General features: G+C 54.0%; 1 protein-coding gene across 1 annotated transcript; it reads right to left on the reverse strand.

The window, feature by feature from the left end:
* Positions 1-6,108: 6,108 nt before the first annotated feature.
* CCT7 (chaperonin containing TCP1 subunit 7) lies at positions 6,109-20,042 on the reverse strand. Its single transcript, XM_051617344.1, has 12 exons — positions 19,985-20,042; positions 17,982-18,135; positions 15,987-16,093; positions 15,540-15,665; positions 14,586-14,638; positions 14,131-14,302; positions 12,430-12,594; positions 11,185-11,373; positions 10,125-10,222; positions 9,322-9,454; positions 8,043-8,249; positions 6,109-6,737 (listed from the first exon to the last, which is right to left on the reverse strand). Exons 1-12 carry the CDS (start codon positions 19,988-19,990, stop codon positions 6,513-6,515), a joined length of 1,635 nt encoding a protein of 544 aa, XP_051473304.1. The 5' UTR covers positions 19,991-20,042; the 3' UTR covers positions 6,109-6,512.
* Between the last annotated feature and the right edge of the window lie 34 nt (positions 20,043-20,076).

A 20,076-nucleotide genomic window follows, 5' to 3' on the forward strand; every position in this document is an offset into this window, starting at 1 on the left:
CCTCTCTGTGGGCTGGTGGAGGTGGGGTGGGAAGAGGCAGTTCCTCCAGAGGAGACCCAGCATTCCTGCAGCATTTCTGCTGGTTTTCCTTCCACTTGTTTAGCAGAAGAGCACCCAAGCCTGGGTAAATACTGCCCAGGAACCAGCACCACAACAGCACAAGCCCAAGGTGGCACAGCTGCATCTTCGGAGGCTGTAAGAGCCAGAGGACACCAAGAGGTTGCTCTTCCAGAGGTTTCCAGCCTCACCTGCTCTCCACCCAAACCTTCCTGCCAAGGCAATAAAACCATCTCCAAAATCCCCACCCACCAGGAAAAACGGGTCATGCTCCTGTCCCCACCAACATCCACCACCTGTTCAGGCTTCCTCCAGGTAGAGCTGGAGAGAGAGGGACTGGCATGGGACACCCACATTTGCCATCTCGTCGCCTTTCTGAGCAGCCTGAAGGAGAAATCCTGCCCAAATTGTCCTGAAATCCAAAGCTGCTGGTGAAAGCACCAGCCCAACTGCCCTGGTAGATCCCTTGTCTATGGCCACGGCTGGTCTTTTCATTCCTCTGTTTGCCTCTGGCTGTCTTCTGCCCACCAGGACACCATCACCCTCCACGTACCCTTCTTCTTTCCAAAGGAAAAGGCTTTTGGAAGACATCCAGCAAGGCCAGGCTTCTCCATTGTCCACCCTGGGGAGAAGGTGCCAGGAGGTGCCACGGGGGACACCTGTCACAGCACTGCCAGCAGCAGGGACACGTCGGCCTTAACCACAGCCCCTTGCGACCCTGAGCTCCAGCCAGGACTGCTTGGACCCAACTTGCTGAGCTTCTTCTCCGGACCATTGTTGGAGGTTTTGGTGCCAATGTGGTTGTGAGGAAGGTATCTCCAAGGGTATCTCCCTTTCCTTCAGCCCTCCTGGGGTGATGGGCTGCCATGGAGCATCCCCCCTGGAGGGAGGAGGTTGCAGACCCATCCTGGTACCGCCCTCCTCATCCAGGACACGAGAACTGCAGGCCTCAGCCAGGGGCTCCCAGGATGCCAACAGCCCACGGGGACCTCAATAGAAAAGATGATCAGTTCCAAATCGCTGAAGCTGTTGGTGGGCTGGAAGCAGCTCCTAGGTCTCCAATCCCAGAAGGAACCTCGGGAGATCATTTCATCCACCCTTCATCCCATCTACGCTGTCTTCTCCAAAGCAGGGTAGGGTTTTTTTGGCCATAACCCCTCATTGGAAGCACCTCCACCCCCCACCGACTGCAGCTTTCCAGGAGAAGGCTGATCCCTGGATGCACAAAATGTGGGAGCCCAAAGAAACACCTGCAAGGAACCACCACCACGTCCCACCACGCCCTCATGGGCAGCACTGGAGGAGCTCCCCACCAGGGGTTCATCTCCATCCCAGGGAGGCTGGGCCGTGCACCATCCAAGGGCAAGAGGAGCAAGGGATGCCCTGACCAGCAAAAAAAACCAAAACCCACCCAGCCAAGCTAAAACCCCCCTGGAGACCATCCCACCAGAGTGGTCCCCGTGGAGATGTCGCCGCTCGGAACAGAGCAGAGACTGGAGAAGTTCCCTTGCAAAGAATAATAATAATAATAATTAAAAAATAAACAAAGTAAGTATTTATTTCTATAAAGAGAAGAAGAAGAAAAAGATTTTAAAGGAAAATTATATACTCAGCATGTTCATAGACTCTACGCTTAAAGACTATCGTGTTGGAGGGTCGTGTCTGAAGACTGAAGGTGGCTGCTCCAGGTTTGCTGCTCGCCCCACAGCCAGCCCCTCACCTCAATCCTCCAGGCCATGGGTGAGGAGGGAGTGATGGGAAGCAGGGGGAGATGTTGAGGACTCTTGAAGGAACTTTCCGTGTGAGGCTGGAGGGGCTGCTGGTGCCGTGGCTGCTGGTGGTTGCATCTGCTGGCGGTGGCGTGGGTGGGTGGGGGGACATCCCTGTCCCCCTGATGCCACAGGGGTTTTGTCAGTCACGGCAGGACAACCTCACCCACATTTGGTGCCTCATTGAGACCAAACCACCCAGCTCCCTTGGGGGCATTCCCAAAGAAGTCCAACTTGTGGCCTCGTTTTTGACAATAATCCCACCATGACGTGAGACCTTGAGAAGGCTCCAGGACTGGGAGATGGGAAAAGCAGGGTCGTTTTCCCCATTCTGCACGATTCCTGGGGCTTGGATGGGTCTCTTCCTCCTGGGCTGGGGATGAAGGTGGCTGGCACAGGCTGAGTGTTAATGAGCCCTGGGGTGGCTCCTAATTACCAGGGTTGTTAATGGCAACGAGCTCATTAACAGCTCCGTGTTGTCACATTGACGGGTTCCCTGCTGCTTTCCCTCCCCATCCCACTAACACGTGGCCTCCTTGGCTCTCCCACAAGCCTCCCTTGCCCACCCTAATCCCATCAGGATGCTGGGATGAGGCTGCCCGTGACCACAGAGGTCGTGGGGTTTCAACCCCATCTCCTCTGGAAATGATGGAGACTGCCAGAAATACCAAAACCCCCTGGGAAAGCCTTGCAATCAAGGGAAGGGGAGAACTGCAGCGTGAGCTCAACCCCATACTAGACCCTCGAGAAGCCCCAGGGCGGGTCTCTGCGATGACAATCCCTGGCAAAAGCCAGGGCACAACTGCCCCAGCTGGGGTGAGCAGCATTCCCTCAAGGTCATGGTGGTGGCCAGATCTGGCAGGGGCTGGATGGACAGTGCTGCTGGTTCCTGCCAGACCTGGTTCCTGTGGGACAAGTTTTTTGGGGGGATTTAGTCCTTTTTTTTAGTGAGTTTGCCCAAATTTTTCCCACGGCCAACGCTCATGACATTCCCCTTTGCTTGAATCTGGGTGTTGGGAAGGGATCTCAAGAGGAACACCACCAGCAAAGCCAGCTCGGAGGGGGCAAATTTATCCCAAATCCATGGTTTTTTCTGCCTCGTATGTTGGATTTTGCTCATCGTCCATTGCTCCAACCCCCAGGAGCTGGGGATGCTCCTGGAACCTGGAACCTCCTCCTGCCTTCATCCCTGTGCTCCCAGCCTGGGGGGAGCCCAGGGCTGTAAGGTCTCCAGGGAAGGGGGAACCCCCAGGTTGGCTCCACCTAAAGAGGTTTTTTTTTAAATCTCTTTATCAAGCAAAGGTTAAAAAAAAAAATGACCCCACTTCTCGCCGTGGGTCACAGTCCCAACTGGCACCCCAGGCACAGCCATGGCTGGATCTTGGACACCTTGTTTGGATCCACCAACCTGGTCCAGTGGGAGGTGTCCCTGCCCACGCAGGGGGGTTGGAAGTAGATGGTCTTGAAGGTCCCTTCCAACCCAAACCAGTCTGGGATTCTGTGATTCCCAAAGGCTCCAAATTTGGTCAAAATGGAAAAACAACAACAACAACAACAAATATCCCATGAGAACTGTTGAGGAAGGATCTGGGAGGGGTTGAACAACATCTTCTCCTGGCTCTTCAAGGAGCCCAGCCCAGGAGCTGGCACGTGGCTTCAGCCCCTCATTTTGGGGGGAAAAACCTGCAGGTTGGGGTTGGAGGGAAAGCATTTGGGAATTGGTGCCAAATGATAAAATGCTTTAAAAAAAAAAAACACAAACAAAAAAACCCCACAAAACAGGGTGATTTTAGCAACCAGAGATGGTTGGTTGGGACCGAAGCATCACAGGTGGGGGTTGTTGCTGCCAAGTGATGCACGACCTTCCCCACGGGTGGGAGGCAAAATAATCCCTGCAGCAGGAAAGGGGTCTCTCCTGCCCTGGAGAAAAGCTGCTGCCACCTCCTTCCCTGGAGAGCAGCAGCAAGGAGGGGAGGGAAAACTGCCCCAACACAGGAAAACTGGGATTTATTCTGAGCCAGCCTCGGGACTGAGCCCCGTGGAAAGGGGGGGAAGACGAGGCAGGCTGGGGCCGGGGACAAGAGGGTGCAATGAGGTGGGAGTGTGGGATTGGATCTGGGAAGCAAAGGGTGGGATGGATCTGGGAAGCAAGCCTGGTCCCACACACTTGCTGAGAGATAATCAGAGGACACGCTGCCCGCGGGGAGGGAAAGGGGGAAAATAACAAATTATATCCGTATCCATCTCTCTCGACAGGAATTACAATCATTTCCCTACAGCAACTTCTCCATTCTCAGCCCCTGAGGGGGAACCCCCCTGGGTGCAGTGACCTCCCCCCTCCCCAAAGGCAGCGACTCAGCTTCCCCTTCAGTTATTTTTTTTTAAATCTCAATGAATTTTAGGTCTATTTTAGTCTTTCTGCAGCCATGTGCCAGTGTCTGGAGAACCAAACCTCCCTTTTTTTTTTGTCCCCCTCACCCCCACGGCCCCTCGATGCTCAGGCGGGTCCTGGATGCTGAGCCAGGAGTGTTGGGGGTGCAGCCCAAATGGGGGTGCAGATGAGATGGGGAGGGGGGTCAGGGAGAGGACCCACGGGGGGGGGCAGGGTTTGAGGGACAGGGAGATGGGGGAGGTGGTGGCTGCTGCCCGTGGGAGACCGTGTTTTTAGCACTTTGGTTGGTACCATCACCTGTAGACGCACTTTGATGTTGTTGCTTTGAAACTTTGCCCAGTGTAAACCATGTGTATTTCAAGAGTTACAAAGAAAGAAACTAAAAAAAACCCAGAAAAAGGGAGAAGGAAAAAAAAAAAGGTGTGCAAAGAGCTATTTTATGATTCAGTGTTAAATAAAAGACTCTTGAGATCGAGGTGGGGCTTATCACTCTCCTGGGGTTTACATCAAACCCAGTGCTGGCTCCAGCACCAGTGAGACCAGTTGCTTCTTTGAGGTTTACTGGAAGCATCCCTGCTCCTCCTTCCCTCTCCCTGCTCCTCCTTCCCTCTCCCTGCTCCTCCTTCCCTCTCCCTGCAGGCACAGAGCATTTGGGACCCATGTCCATTGCTCCATGGGACACAGGGACAAGGTGAGGTGCAGGGGCAGCAGCCTCCCCCAGGTCTCAGTTGCCCAGGAGCACTTTTGTGCCAATTCTTGCTGGCAAAAAAAAAAAATGAAGATTCATTTCGGAACAGTCCTTGAATGAAAAGGGAAAGAGGGGGACCTGGTTCCCAAATTGTGACCACACAGAGTTTGGGGATCAGCTTTGCAGGCTGGAGTACCACAGTGAAGGGGAAACTGGGGTGTGGGGAGATGGGACCCTGCTGCCATTAGACAGGCAGGAGCAGGAAGACATTCCCAGCTCCCAGCCATGGGAGAGGACACACCTCCAGCCTCCAGGATCTGCCACCTGCAACGGGCAACCCACCAGCTGCCTGCACAGCAGGATCAGGATCAGCCCCACTTTCAACCTGTCCCTATTCCCCAAGAACATTTTCATGCCAGAGAGACCCCAAGTGCCAGGATCTATCTCTGAAACCTGCCCCCAGCCCCACACGTTCCCCCTCAATGGGCCCTTGCTGGGGTTGGAGGTGTCAGGACACAGAGACTGGCCTAAACCACCTCCTGTGAAGCAAGAGGTGAGGATGAAAACATGGAGCAACATCAAGGAGAAATGTCACTGAGCAATGCCAGAGCTCCAGAAGTGACAACAGGTGATCTTGGGATCACAGGGAGCTGGGTCCTGCTTCCCTGTTCACAAAGATGATCTGAGGGCTGGAGCAGCTCTGCTCTGGAGATAGGCTGGGAGAGCTGGGGCGTTCAGCCTGGAGAAGAGAAGGCTCCAGGGAGACCTTAGAGCACCTTCCAGTGCCTGAAGGGGCTCCAGGAAAGCTGGGGAGGGGCTTGGGACAAGGGGAAGTAATGGTTTAAACTGAAAGAGGGGAGATTTACATTAGACATCAGGAAGAAATTCTTTGCTGTGAGGGTGGTGGGACCCTGGCCCAGGTTGCCCAGGGAAGCTGTGGCTGCCCCATCCCTGGCAGTGTTGAAGGGCAGGTTGGATGGGGCTTGGAGCAGCCTGGGCTGGTGGGAGGTGTCCCTGCCCATGGCAGGGGGGTTGGATCTAGATGATCTTGAAGGTCCCTCCAACCCAGTCTGTGACTCTGTGATTCCCAGCATAGCACCTGCTTCTTTAAACAGGGAAAACCAAAACAAAACAAAAGGTCGATTTTTGAAGCCAAACAAGCAGCTCCCACACCCCAGAAGCAGCAGAGAACAAACCCCACGTGCCACTTAAACACCAACCTGTCTTTATTGTGTTTGAGCCTGGGTCAAAAACCCCCAGCAGAAAGACCAAAAAAAAAAAAAAAAAGAAAAAAATAGTATAAATACCAAGAAAGGCCAGGCTGGCTGCACTCCCTGCCAGTGCTGAAGAGGACTCTGCTCCATGCTGTTCCCACGTGGAAGGATGAGGTGAGCCTCAGGGGATCAGTGCTGTGGTAGGACATGTTGGGGCAGGGCAGCTCCCAGGAGGCTGCTGCCCAGGCCAAGACTTGACTCTTCAATGACACAAGGCCAGGGGCTGCCCGCGAGCCCCGGCAACCACCGCCTGGCCGACGGCTCGTTAACGAAGCGAGACATCAACTCCGTTTCCCCTGGCAGAGCACCCAAGGCCCACCCTGGTGGGGGGCTCAGTGGTTGTGGGGTCGGGGTCGGCCCCGTCCCCGGGCGCCGGGAGCAGCATCCACAGTGGACCGGGGGTTCTTGATGGTCTCGTCCACCGAGACGATGAGGCAGGCGGCCTCGGAGGCGGCGGTCAGCGCGTTGACGCGCACCACGGCCGGCTCCCACACGCAGGCCTCGAAGTTGTCGGCGATGTCCTCGTTGTTGACGTCCACGCCGTACCACATCCCACCCTGGGAGAGAGGGAGGGAAAAGGGTCTGGTTATTGGGTTGGATAGGATCTGGGGAATCACCCTCTGGGTCCAGTTTTAAAGGTCACCAACACCAGAACGTGGCTGTTGGGAGAGTTCGGAGGAAGAGCGTGGAGATGCTGGGAGGGCTGGAGCAGCTCTGCTCTGGAGACAGGCTGGGAGAGTTGGGGTGTTCAGCCTGGAGAAGAGAAGGCTCCAGGGAGACCTGAGAGCACCTTCCAGTGCCTGAAGGGGCTCCAGGAAAGCTGGGGAGGGGCTTGGGACAAGGGCAGGAGGGAAGGATGGGATGAGGGGGATGGATCAAAACTGGAAGAGGGAAGATTTAGGTTGGACACTGGGAAGAAATTCTTGGCTGTGAGGGTGGTGAGACCCTGGCCCAGGTTGCCCAGGGAAGCTGTGGCTGCCCCATCCCTGGCAGTGTTGAAGGGCAGGTTGGATGGGGCTTGGAGCAGCCTGGGCTGGTGGGAGGTGTCCCTGCCCATGCAGGGGGATGGGACTGGATGATCTTGAAGGTCTCTTCCAACCCAAACCAGTCTGGGATTCTGTGACTTTGGGGCCAGTGCACTGGGAGTTGGACACATGCAAACACTCCGGGGGAGGCACAAACTGGGCCTTGCTGTACAAAGGGATATTTGAGAGGGAAAAGCTGCAGAAGCTGTTCAGGACTGACCTCCACTCCACTGCTGTCTCACTTCTCCACCCACAGCTCCGGTTTTTGCAGCCCAAGACTCAGCTGCTCATTTTGGGGCATTCTATCCGTAACCTCAAAATCACCAGCAGGATGGAAGGTGGGGGCAGTGACCCCCAAAGTGGCAGTGGCTTCAGAGAGAAGCCAAGGGGCCAAACCCAACTGCCTGAATTAGGACTGCCTGGGCACACACTCCCACCACAGGATGGGAAGTGATGCCGCACAATCCAGACCTTCAGTCTGCAGCTCCTCTGGAAAACACGCAGCTCAGCCAACTTCTACACGCTAATTACTTCCATTTAGAAACCTCCTTCCTGACAAACGATGCATTTTTAAAAAGCAAATCAAAACTCCCAGCTCTGGAAGTCACCCCACGGCTGTGATCAAAGGGAAAACAGATCAGCTCCGTTTACAGGAACCCGCACCAAGCCCACACTTGGGCCTGGAAACAAAGCACTGCATTTCATCCAAGAAGACAGAAGCCCAACATGGGCTGGGCTTGAGTTGCACCTGACCCCTCAGGATCAAGGAAAACAGAAAAGAAGAACTGCTCATCCTGGTTGTCCCTCAGAGCCCCCGGTTCCCAGCTGGGCACCCACCTGCGCGTGCTTGGCTCGGAGCTTGTTCAGGATGTTGGTGGCATCAAAGCCGGCGTTGTCGCAGAGCTGGCGGGGAATGATCTCCAGGGCTTTAGCATAAGCACCTATCAGCAGCTGCTGCTTGCCTGGAATGGTCCTGGAATAGTCCCGGAGGTACTTGGAAAGCTCCATCTCTATCGCGCCACCACCGGCAACCACCGAGTCGTTCTGAAAGACAAGGGAAAAGTCTCAAAGTCTCCTGCCAGGGAAATCCTGCCTGCTAGGGCTGCATGTCAGGGAGATGCAGACACACCAGGCCCTGGAGAATCTACAGCCCAGGCTGCTGCTGCCCCTGGGAGCTCCAGAAACAGGCCAAGAATCTCCTGTGGCAGCAACCAGCAGCTCTGCCCAGCAGGGCACAGGATGAAGGGGTGGTTTGGGGACACAGTGCCAGGGGAGGGACAGCAGAGCACAGTCCCCTGGTGCTGGGCAAGTTTCCCTCACTGCTGCAAAGCATTCCAAATTCAGGATACTTGCAGCAACATTTCGCAGCCAAGTTCTGCTATTTCCCCCCCCTTCCTTATTTGTCTCAGTAGGGAGATCAGGATGTTCTTGCTAAAGGAAAACAAGTTCTAAAAAAATCCTGAGATGCCTCTTCCCAGCCCCTCAGGGCAGGCAGCCTCCAGGCTGCTTTAACCAGCCAGCATCACGTTAACACCTCGCTGCACATAACCCAGAAACACCCACAGTTGGGCAGCATCTATCACACAGGACCAGCAATTCCACACACTGAGCTCACTTCCACACATCCCTCAGATTTCTCTCTTGGTGCTTCCAGCTTGCTTCACAGCCTGGGGACAGTTAACCCCTCAGGTTGGTCCCCAAGAGAGGGAACAAGTAGCTTTAAGAGGCACTGACATGCACCTGAGATCTACCTAGTGAAGATCCACCTGTTGCACCCAGATGATTGTGTTCCCTTTGGCATGGAGGTGTTTACAGACCACCCCAAAGCCAGCAAGCACAAGTTGCAGCCATACTGGAGAGGAGGCAAAAGCCAGGAATGCCTGAAAAGCAGCTGGAAATGCTGCAGAGACAAGGCTGCTCTGGCCATGGGACAGCACTTGGTTCATCAGCCAGCTGCTGCCTGTCCGTACGCTCCACTCCACCACCAGCAGCTCCCAAGAGACCTCAGCCAAATGCTGGTGTGTGAAAAGGTTTCTAGAAGGAGTTCCAGCCGTGCCAGCTCCCATCAGCTAGCCCGAGGCCAGCCCAGCAGGGAGGTTTCTCTGCTGGTGCTCACCTTGATCGCTCTCCTGACGATCATGATGGCATCGTGCAGGGAACGCTCCGTCTCCTCCATGAACTGCTCGGCGCCCCCACGCAGGATGATGGTGCAGGTCTTGGCCTTTGGGCAGCCTGTGAAGAAGTTGTACCTGCCAAGGGCAAGAAGGGTGATGGGGATGGAGAAGCAGTGCTGCTGCTCAACAGGCTTCACAGGGATACTAAGGAAACGGAGCAGCTCTTTCCAAGCCTGATGTACAGCTGATAGGCAGTGTCCCCACCAGACCTGCAGCTCAGGAGCAGAGCCAGGCAAGACACCAGTGAAATTCCAGCTGACCCAGGACAACCCGCTCTCATTCCTGTTGCCAGGGCTTTGTGCTAAACCAGAGCTCTCATTTTCCCTTGGCAGGAAGACAGCAGAGGTTAGCAGGCAGCCCCAAAGAGGACTCCTCCTCCAGAACCCCACTGTGTGGTCCCCAGCTCCAACTGCACTGACAGGGAAGTGGCACCATGGGACATCAGATGAGTGCCACCATCAACCCCACAAGGCCTTGCTTTTCAGTTACAAATTAAACACCACCCCCATGCTTTCTGCATGGCACTGGGCAACAAATGTCTATTTTTAAAGGCATATAAAAGAGGTAAGATTGAGATGAAAACTTACTCCTGCCCCCTCCCTCCTCAGCCTCATGAAAAGCAGCAACAACACACGGGTGTTTTCACACCTTGAGAGATGCTCAACCCACCAACACTCAGACCTTCACTTCCCAAACCAACAATCACCTCCACGGGACAGTACATGGCCAGAGCTGGTGCCTTTACCTCTCCCCTCCAATCTGAGTCTCCTCAAAGAGCTCACAGCGGCCCAGAACATCATCCGACAGGGCGTTGACACTGGTCTGAATGGAGCCACCACAGGCCTGCAGGGGAAGGAGAAGAGTGTGGCACTGCCAGCACTGACCAGCAAGACAAATTTGCCCAGCAGGTTCCTGACCTTTCAGTTGATGCAAAACCACCCTACAGGGTAGATTCAGGAAAGAAACCCTTCTGCTTTCCTCCCAGCTCACACATCTAGGCAGGCTACAAGCACCAGGAACAATCCTCAGCAGCAAAAAAGGATCATGTTTCCTCTAAGTCCTTGAAGAACTCACAGGTTTGAGAGTCCAGCAGCTGCACAAAGCTTAGGAGAAAAACACTCAGGATGAACAGTCCAGAGGAGGCCATGGAAAAGAATAAAGAGCTGGAGCAGCTCTGCTCTGCAGACAGGCAGAGAGAGTTGGGGTGTTCAGCCTGGAGAAGAGAAGGCTCCAGGAAGTCCTTAGAGCACCTTCCAGTGCCTGAAGGGGCTCCAGGAAAGCTGGGGAGGGGCTTGGGACAAGGGCAGGGAGGGGTGGGATGAGGGGGAAGGGTTTCACACTGCAAGAGGGGAGATTACGATCTTAGGAGGAAATTCTTTGCTGTGAGGGTGGAGAGACCCTGGCCCAGGTTGCCCAGAGAAGCTGTGGCTGCCCCATCCCTGGCAGTGTTGAAGGACAGGTTGGATGGGGCTTGGAGCAACCTGGGCTGGTGGGAGGTGTCCCTGCCCATGCAGGGGGTTGGATCTAGGTGAGCTTTAAGGTCCCTTCCAACCCAAACTAGTCTGGGATTCAATTATTCTATGCAACTATTATGCAAACATTCATTCCATCAAGGAAGAGCCTTGCCAGTATAGGGCAACTTTACATAATAACTGCATTGGCCCAAAAAATTATGCCATTTAAATCTTACATCTTTGTGAGGAACAGCAAGTTCAGTCACTGATTGCTGCCCTGTTTTGGGAATGACCAGCCTGGCACTGCTCAGAACAAACCCAAAGGCTTTGCTGTGGAACAAGGCAACTCACCATCATGGTGCGCTTGAGATCCTCCTCCGGGACGCGGCCGGCACAGAACATGTCTCTGTCTGCAAAGTACTGAGTAGCCACATCACCAATAGGAAGTTTGGAAAGGACAACCTTGGCTCCTGACTTGTGGATTTTGTCTAGTTTGTCATACAAGATGTTCCACTCGGCATCCACGATGGCCTGGTAGTCCTGGCAGGGATGGGAAAGGGAGAAGCACTCAGGTTACAGAGGTGGGGGAAGGCAGCAGGGAGGCAGGAAACTGTTCTCCAGGACTCACAGGTGGTTTGAGGTCACTCCCCTTTCTACCCAACGGCCAAAATGCTGCCAGCAGCTCAACTGAGTCAATAAAGGGGCTGGATGAACTGGCAGAGAGGCTCAAGAGAGCACACAAGGAGGAAACAGGGATTCTATGAATGTCTGAGGCGTTCACAGAAGTGTGTGTGGATTTGGGGCAGAGACTCACAGATATCAGAAGAAAAACCATGTCCTGAGAAAACCCCTGTGTGCCCAGGCTTCATGAGCCAGCTGTGCTCCAGCTGCCAGGGGAATGCAGCCACTGCCAGCTGGGAAAGCCTACAGCAGCAGCACAAGCAGCAGCTACTACACCAGGGAAGACCCTGGTGTTCAGCACAGCAGAGAGGGGCACTTGAAGGAAAGAATTCCTGAGATCTCTGGAGCCAAGAGCCCTCAAGGGAAGCAGAGACATCTTCAGGCACCACAGTTATGCAGGAACCAAGTGTATGCAGAACTTCTAAAGTGCATGCAGCTCCTGCTCACAGTAGGGAGGCTGGAACCTGAGGATCTTTAAGGTCCCTTCCTTAACCATTCCATGATTCTATGGTGAGAGAAAGACCATGTTTCATAGAAGTATTTTAACAAGGTGGAAAAGGAACTACTGTCCAAATGGCTACTTTGTCTCTTTAAATACTTACAGGCTTTCTCAGCATTTCAAGCACTGCTTAAGTAGCTTTCCCTGGAAGGCTACTTGTTAGGCATGAAGAAGTCACCACGCAGCTGATGACTTCTCAAGGTGTAACTGAGGCACGACGGCTGAGCAGAAACATGCCCCAAACCTGCTGCAAGTCCAAGTCTGCCATATCCCTCTCCCAAACCAGGCAGTGAAACCCACCAGCTGCTTTCAGGCGAAGGATGTGCAGAGGGCAATCCCATTTATCCCACTGGCTCTCAAGCAGCCACCCCATCCTGTGGGCCCAAGGAAGGACAAGCTCCCCTTTCAGGTCTTACCTCCACCGTGTTTACTCTGACTTCAGCATTGTCCTTCTCAGCCTTGAGCTCCAGCTCCACGTTCAGCAGGGCAATCTTGGGAGACTGGTACTTCTTGGGCTGCATTTCAAACCCGGCGTAAGAGAACGTCTTCTTAAAGGCAACCCCGGCCACCAGCTGGGAGTCCTTGAAGACAGGGATTTGTGTTAGGCTCAGCCTCCCAAGGCTTTCTCCACTGGGTTAGTAACTCCCACAGGAGACTCCCTGCTTCCAGAGCCCTCATTTACAAAGCACTCACCAACAGCCGCCTCCTCTGATTAACCCACTTTTAAAGAAAATAAGCATCAAACATTTTCTTCTCTCTCTGCACCAACCCAGCTGCTGTCACTTCCTTTCCACCCCTCAAAACGCTGCAGAAGATGCTACACACAGTCTGAAGATCAAGGGATGGAGCCATCTGTTCTCTCTCTGATGCCTTTCCCAGTCCTACCCTTTGAAGATGGATACTTCTCATCCTCAGCCCCACACACAACGTCTGGGTTTTTTGCCCTGTTTTATTTCCCAAGCTCCATCACCAGCTCAGGGACTGTTTAGCAGCAGGAAGGCCCTGCCCAAGGCTGCCCCCTGAAGTGACCTTCTTATCTTCATGACTGAGAGAGAAACCAGCATCTACATCTCCTACCCCAAGTGTCTACCCCTGCCCTGCAGACTTGGCTCTGCCCCGCGTCACTGTCCCTCCTCAGCCAGGACAAGCAAAGGCTTCCTCAGCTCTAGCTGACAGGGTGAGATGATCCAGGATCTCCCACAAACCAGCCCTGAAAGGCAGCGTGCCAAATTCTTTGCCCCATCCTCACACAAGTCACCAAGGAATCTGTCAGCAGAACACAAGGGCAAAACAACACAGAGGAGGGAGAGCTGCTTTTAGCCAGAGTGGGAGACACCATCCTCCCCAGGGGACCAATTTCTGCAAGCCTCAGGATGTCAGCAAGCCCAGACACCACAAAACCAGATGCTGAAATGTTCCTAATACACTAAGTGAGCTGTCCGGGCAAGATAACAGCGTGATTATAATGTCTCTTCTCCATGAAAATGCTCACACAGCATTTACAGACAGCAACAGCCACAGAATCACAAGTCACAGACTGTGGAGGGCTTTACTTTTCAGCAGAAGGGTCCCAAGCAACAGGTCAAACCTGCACAGGGAGAGAGCATGGACACACCAACTGCCCCACAGCCCAAGGACAAGTCCCTGCCACACACCTGGGTGCAGCCCCATCCCTGACAGGTATTCCAGCACTGTGGCACACACCACAGATCCCTCCTGCTCTGTACACCACAGACCAGCTCCCTCACAACATTTCCTTGGCATCTTTACCAACCCAGTATCCACACATACAACCAGGACTTCTGGTTCCAGAAGTAACAAAGACTTCCCATAAAATATTCATTATTTGCAGAGATATAAACATAATTTGTATCACTAACATTTGCTGCAGAGGGCAGAAAGAGAAGAGTGCATCTGGTTAAAAAAAACAGATTTTTCTACCTACAGAAGAGAAATCCAGCCCTACCTGCTAAGGTTTTTCCTCATGGAACAGCCTGTTTCAATGTGGTAATTCCCAAACAGGCACTATCAAGCCAGGCTGCATTTCTGCTGGAGTCAGCCCACCAAATGAGCTGTGACCACTGTCAACCTTCAGGACAGGTTCCCACAGAACTTACTTCCAGAGCACCTCCTTGCACCTTCTTGATCCCAATCATTTTGAGTTGTAACAAGTCATCTAACATCATGACAGCATCCACCACCATCTTGGAGAAAAACTCCTTGCTCTGGGATATCAGCTTAGAGCTCAGGGCTGTGGCTGCACACTTCTCCAGCAGGCTTCTCTGCTCACTGCAAGAAAGAAAGGAAAACGCATGGTCTTGTTCACTTATTAGCTGTCTGACTTCAGGAATTCATCAGGAAAAGCTGCAAGTCTCCACCACCAGTGGAAAAAAAGAAATCAGGCCATTTATTTTGGTCCCTGGCTTCCTCCATGTGCACTGGAAAACACTGGCCTACATAATTTGCTGCAGCCCAAGCGAGAGCACAGCATCTCCCCTGGAGGAGCAGGAAACTCCAAAGGCTCAAGAACAACCCCAGTTACACAACCAGGTCATCTGTAAGGGAAACTTACTCTTTATCTTCCTTCTTCACTGAGACAGCAATGTCTTTGATCTTGTTTACAGCCTGCCAAGACACAAGCCAACAGCTGGATTAATGATTCATGCTCTTCAGCTGATCACATTTCCAACTCTTCTCTTTGTATTTTCTGTCACCTTTTATTCCCTACTTCAGCATTTCTGAAGTTTCAACCATCTGAGCTCTTCAGAATCACAGAGTGGTGGGGGTTGGAAGGGACCTCTGGAGATCATCTAGTCGAAATCCCCATGCCAGAGCAGGATCCCCTACAGCAGATCCCACAGGAACACGTCCAGGTGGGTTTGGAATGTCTCCAGGGATGGAGACTACACAGCCTCCCTGGGCAGCTTGTTCCAGGGCTCTGTTACCCTCAGAATAAAGAAGGGTTTTCTCGTATTCAGGTTCAACCTCCTGTGCTCCAGTTTGTGCCCACTGCCCCTTGTCCTGTCCCAGGACACTGGGAAGAGTCTGAACCCCTCAGCCCTTCCAGCCCAGTGACTGTAAGAAACACACCAACACAGATGTAAAAGGATTGGGAAGAGGCTCAGAGCTGCTCCACTGGTTTCAGCAGAGACCTGAGAAACCAAAGGGCTACTCAAGGAGTTAACCTCCAGAGAGGATCGAGCCTAATGATGGGGTTTACCAAGGAGCAGCAGTGATCAGAAGAATGGTAAAAGGAATTTTCCCACTTCATTATTCCTCCCTGGAGTAAAAACAAAGGAAGCAGCAGTGCTCAAGAGGCACTAGCTGGTAACAGCAGCTCCCTGACACCAGGAAAGGCAGCTGATGTTTGCAAGAAAACATTATGAGATGGCTTCTGCCTCCCCCAACATGCCTTCATCATCAACTTGTGCCTGCAAGTGTGTTCTTGAATCTTTGGCCCAGAATTCCTCTCCCTGGACACGGTAGAGAAGCCCCAGACACCCCCCAGGCTGCAGTGCTGCCTTACCAGCTGGGTTGCTGTGCGGAAGGCACGGATGATGATCTGAGGATGGAGACCTTCCTCCACGTAGGGCTTCACCTGCTTCAGGAACTCGGCAGCCAGCAGAGTTACAGACGTGGTCCCATCACCAACCTGAAGAAGGAAACAAGAGTCCATCATCCTCTCTGCTCACATACTTGTGGCTGGATTCTTTAGGGAAGGAGATGGCTGGGTTCAGGCTACATCCTGTTTGAGGGGTGACTCATTCCCCCATCCTCTACCTTCATGAAACGTGAACTTTGTATTGTTGAAGTTTCCAACCCCCCTCAGCAGTGTGAGAGGGGGTCACCACAAAAGAGAAGATGTCAGTAAAGAAACCAGGATAAATGTCAGCACCTCCTGAGCAATCCCCACCCGTGAACACAAAGCCCACACCACCACTGGTGGGAGCAACCTTGCCAGGTGACCTCCTACCTCTGCATCCTGTGATTTGGCGATGTCCACCAAGGTCTTGGCAGCTGGATGGACAACATCGAGGAGCTTCAGGATGGTGGCACCATCATTGGAGATGGTGGCTTTGCCTAGGATTGATGCACAAAGGGAAGTCAAGCTCAACTGGCCTGGTCACCCTGAAAGAGCACCCCAACACCCAGGGGAGCTTTTCAGGTCTCAGAGACACATGAGTCAGAGAACTGTTCTGGTTGGAAAAGACCTTTACGGTCATGGAGTTCAACCCTTAACCCAACTCTACCAACCATAACTCAACTCTACCAAGTCCAGTGCTTAAACCGTGTCCCTCAGCACCACATCTACACATCCTTCAAACACCACCAGGGATGGTGATTCAACCCCTTCCCTGGGCAGCCTGTGCCACTGGTTAATTACCCTTTCAGTGAAGAAGTTTCTTCTAACATTCAATATAAACCTCCCCTGGTGCAACTTGATCCCACTGTCCTTCAGACCAGCCAGTCTCCTCTCTCCAGCACTGCTTGACCCATCCAGTCCTGCATCATTGTGAATCTTCTTCTCTCTCAACCACCACAGCCTCTCATACCACATTTCCACCTAAAGACCTTTTTCTTCAGCCAAATTACTGGGTTTTTTCTCCTCTGTGATGTGCAATGTGACCACCACCACATTTTAATCCACTCCCACAGACAGATACACAGCTAGAAATCAGCTGAAAAGGGGTCAACACACAGCAAGGGGGAGCCCAGAACTGCTGTTTCACAGAGGGTGTCTCAGCAGGTGTCTCCATTGCGTATGAACAGGGTCATTTTAGTCCCTTTTTGGGAGCAGATAAACTGAATTTAGTCTGAGTGCAGACTAAGTCTTCACAGCAATTAACGGGCCTTTAAATTTTCCTCTTACTTCTCAAAAGCCTCCTCAGACAGATACAGATATTCTAATCTCACACTGCTGTGAAGAAAGAGACTAGAAATCAACCACAGTAGTTACTAGGTAAATTGAAATCCAATTATACTTTTTAAGTGTTCAAGGGCAGGTTGGATGGGGCTTGGAGCAACCTGGTCTGGTGGGAGATGTCCCTCCCCATGGCAGGGGGGTTGGAACTAGATGCTCTTTCAGGCCCTTCCAACCCCAGCGAGTAGGGGGTTCTATGATTTTTAAGTGACTACAGTGCCTTGTTGTAACAACTATTTAATAAGCAATAAAAACCCCACAAACACCACATTTGTTTGGTGACTTCACAGAAGTCTTTTCAGAGGGAGAGTCGTCTCATCCCTATATCATATTTTTAAAGAAAATACAGTACTACCCACTGAACTCGAGCTCAGCCACATCTGCTCACACACCATGAGCCTCATTTAAAAAACAGATATAGGTGGTCAGGGATAGCTGAAGGAAATGTTGAAGATGCTTCTGCTTTCTGGTATGGACTTTCTCATATCTAGTCCCACTAACCCCGAATCTACACAACCTCACAATTAAGGACATGGAGCTCCAGCACAGAGTCCAGAGGAGGCCACAGAGATCATCTGAGAGGTGGAGCAGCTCTGCTCTGGAGACAGGCTGGGAGAGTTGGGGTGTTCAGCCTGGAGAAGAGAAGGCTCCAGGGAGACCTTAGAGCACCTTCCAGTGCCTGAAGGGGCTCCAGGAAATTCTTTGCTGTGAGGATGGTGAGACCCTGGCCCAGGTTGCCCAGGGAAGCTGTGGCTGCCCCATCCCTGGCAGTGTTGAAGGGCAGCTTGGATGGGGCTTGGAGCAACCTGGGCTGGTGGGAGGTGTCCCTGCCCATGCAGGAGGGTTGGGACTAGATGTTCTTTAAGGTCCCTCCAACCCAAACCATCTGTGATCCTCCAGAGACCCTGTCTGCCTTAACTCAGGTGAGCAGGCCCAACCACTACCTCCTCTTCCAAGAGCGGAGGCCAGGGTCAGGGTTACTGCACTTGGAGAGGATTTCTGAGTGACTTTTCCAGAGGCTGTGAGAGGCCCCTGCCCAGCACTTACCCCGGTCATCCACGATGAGCTTGTCCATGCCCCGAGGCCCCAGGGTGGTGCGCACGGCCTCGGCGATCACCTGGCAGGCATTGATGTTGCTGACCAGCTGGGGGATGCCCTGCGAGGTGTCCGTCCCCTCCTTCAGCAGGATCACTGGTGTTGGCTGCAGACAGAACCCACAGCAGGGCTGTCACTCCCACCTTCACCTGTCACCACCCAGAGCTAAGTCCTCACAGCCCAACAAGCTGCCACCACGCGAAAAGGCCGGGATCAAAACCTGCAGCCTCCTGAAAATTCCTCTGCCTTCTGAGCAGCTCGCTGCTTCCCATCTCCTGCTCCCACAGTGTGACTGGAATTCACCCACCAGCCTCCAGCACGCGTTCTGGGACCACATGGCAACTGTCCCCAGAAGTGGGCACCCTCCACAGCAAAGTTCTGAGTTTGTGGTAATTCTGAGCCAGCAGGGACGTGCTGTGGCTGACAGGCCTGAGGGACAGGAGGACATCCAGAGGGACCTGGACAAGCCTGAAAAGTGGGACCACGTGAACCTCATGAAGTTTAACAAGGCCAAGTGCAAGTTCCTGCACACAGGTCAGGGCAATCTCCAGTATCACCCAGGCTGGATGGATTGGGAGCAGCCCTGAGGGCTTGGGGGTACTGGTGGGTAAAAAGCTGGGCGTGAGACATCAGTGTGTGCTGGAGTCCAGAGGGCAATTGTGTCCTGGGCTGTCACCAGCAATGTGACCAGCAGCGCCAGGGAGGGGACTGGCCCCCTCTGCTCCATGCTGCTGAGACCCTCCTTGGCTGGGGCCGGTGCTGGGGTCCTCAGCACAAGGACATGGAGCTGCTGGAGCAAGTTCTAAGGAGGCCATGAAAATCATCCCAGGGCTGGAGCAGCTCTGCTCTGGAGACAGGCTGGGAGAGTTGGGGTGTTCAGCCTGGAGAAGAGAAGGCTCCAGGGAGACCTGAGAGCACCTTCCAGTGACTGAAGGGGCTCCAGGAAAGCTGGGGAGGGGCTTGGGACAAGGGCAGGGAGGGATGGGATGAGAGGGAATAATGGTGTCAAAGAGGGGAGATGGGAGATGAGACATTAGAAAGAAATTATTTCCTTTGAGGGTGGTGAGACCCTGGCCCAGGTTGCCCAGGGAAGCTGTGGCTGCCCCATCCCTGGAAACACCACAGACCAGGTTGGATGGGGCGTGGAGCAACCTGGTACAATTGAGGATGTCCCTCATGTCACCCCCAGGGGGTGACAGCTGCTGACAGACGCTTCCACAGAGAGGAAGGCTGTGGCAAAGAAACACGACTTCAGGGATCACATCTGCCTGAGAAGGGCTTCCCACCGCTCCGGGAGAGCACCTGCCCTTTTCAGGAAGCAAACCTGCCGTACAGACTCGGCTCAAACCAAGTCCCAAGGCAGCCAAAGTCTGAGCCGCCCAGCTTTAAACAGCCGCCTGCGGGCAGGGAGCAAAATCATCCCAGGGCCGCTACACACAAGGCTGGGGCTGATGGGTGAGAACCACAGCCCGGCCTCCCTCAGTGCCGACAAGGTCCCGTGGAAGAAGAGGCACCGAGTCCTTCCACAGCCACCAGAGCAAACGGAAAATAAACCCTTCCACCCCCGGGGGAAGCAGGGTAGAGGCAGGAACCCTGCCCCTTCCACAGCAACGGGGCTCAGGGCTGGGCAGCCGGGCCGAGCGGCTGGGAGGCCTGGGCCGGGGCTGCGGGACCACCGAGCTTCACCCCCGCACGTCCTACCACTCCCCGCTCCCACCCAACCTCCCCCCACACCCGGGCCGGCCACCCTCAGGAGCCCGGCGGGAAGCGGGGCCTGACTCGCCGCCTGACGCCCTGAGGAGCGGCAGGCCGGCCTCCGCCATCCGGGCTCGGGACCCGCCCCAACCCCGCCAAGCAGGGTCCCCGGAGGGCGAGGGGGGCCGGGGAGGGCGGCGGAGCGCGGCGGCGGCGGGGATGGCGGCGGATGGCGGCGGATGGCGGGGCGGGACACTCACCATCATCCCGGCGGCGCTCCCGGTGGCAGCTCCCGCAGGCCCCACCCCACAATGCACCGCGCCCGCCCAGAAGCTTCCGCGGGAGGGGGGGG

Source organism: Apus apus, chromosome 4 (genome assembly GCF_020740795.1).
Source record: "Apus apus isolate bApuApu2 chromosome 4, bApuApu2.pri.cur, whole genome shotgun sequence".
Lineage (NCBI taxonomy): Eukaryota > Metazoa > Chordata > Aves > Apodiformes > Apodidae > Apus > Apus apus.

What these genes read in the sequence shown, in the direction of transcription:
- CCT7 (XM_051617344.1), bottom strand. An exon ending in TCCGCACAGCAACCCAGCTG is followed by an intron (nt 14,639 to 15,539) that starts GTAAGGCAGCAC and finishes GTGTCTTGGCAG; the next exon opens with GCTGTAAACAAGATCAAAGA. An exon ending in TCGTCAGGAGAGCGATCAAG is followed by an intron (nt 8,250 to 9,321) that starts GTGAGCACCAGC and finishes CTTGTCTTTCAG; the next exon opens with AACGACTCGGTGGTTGCCGG.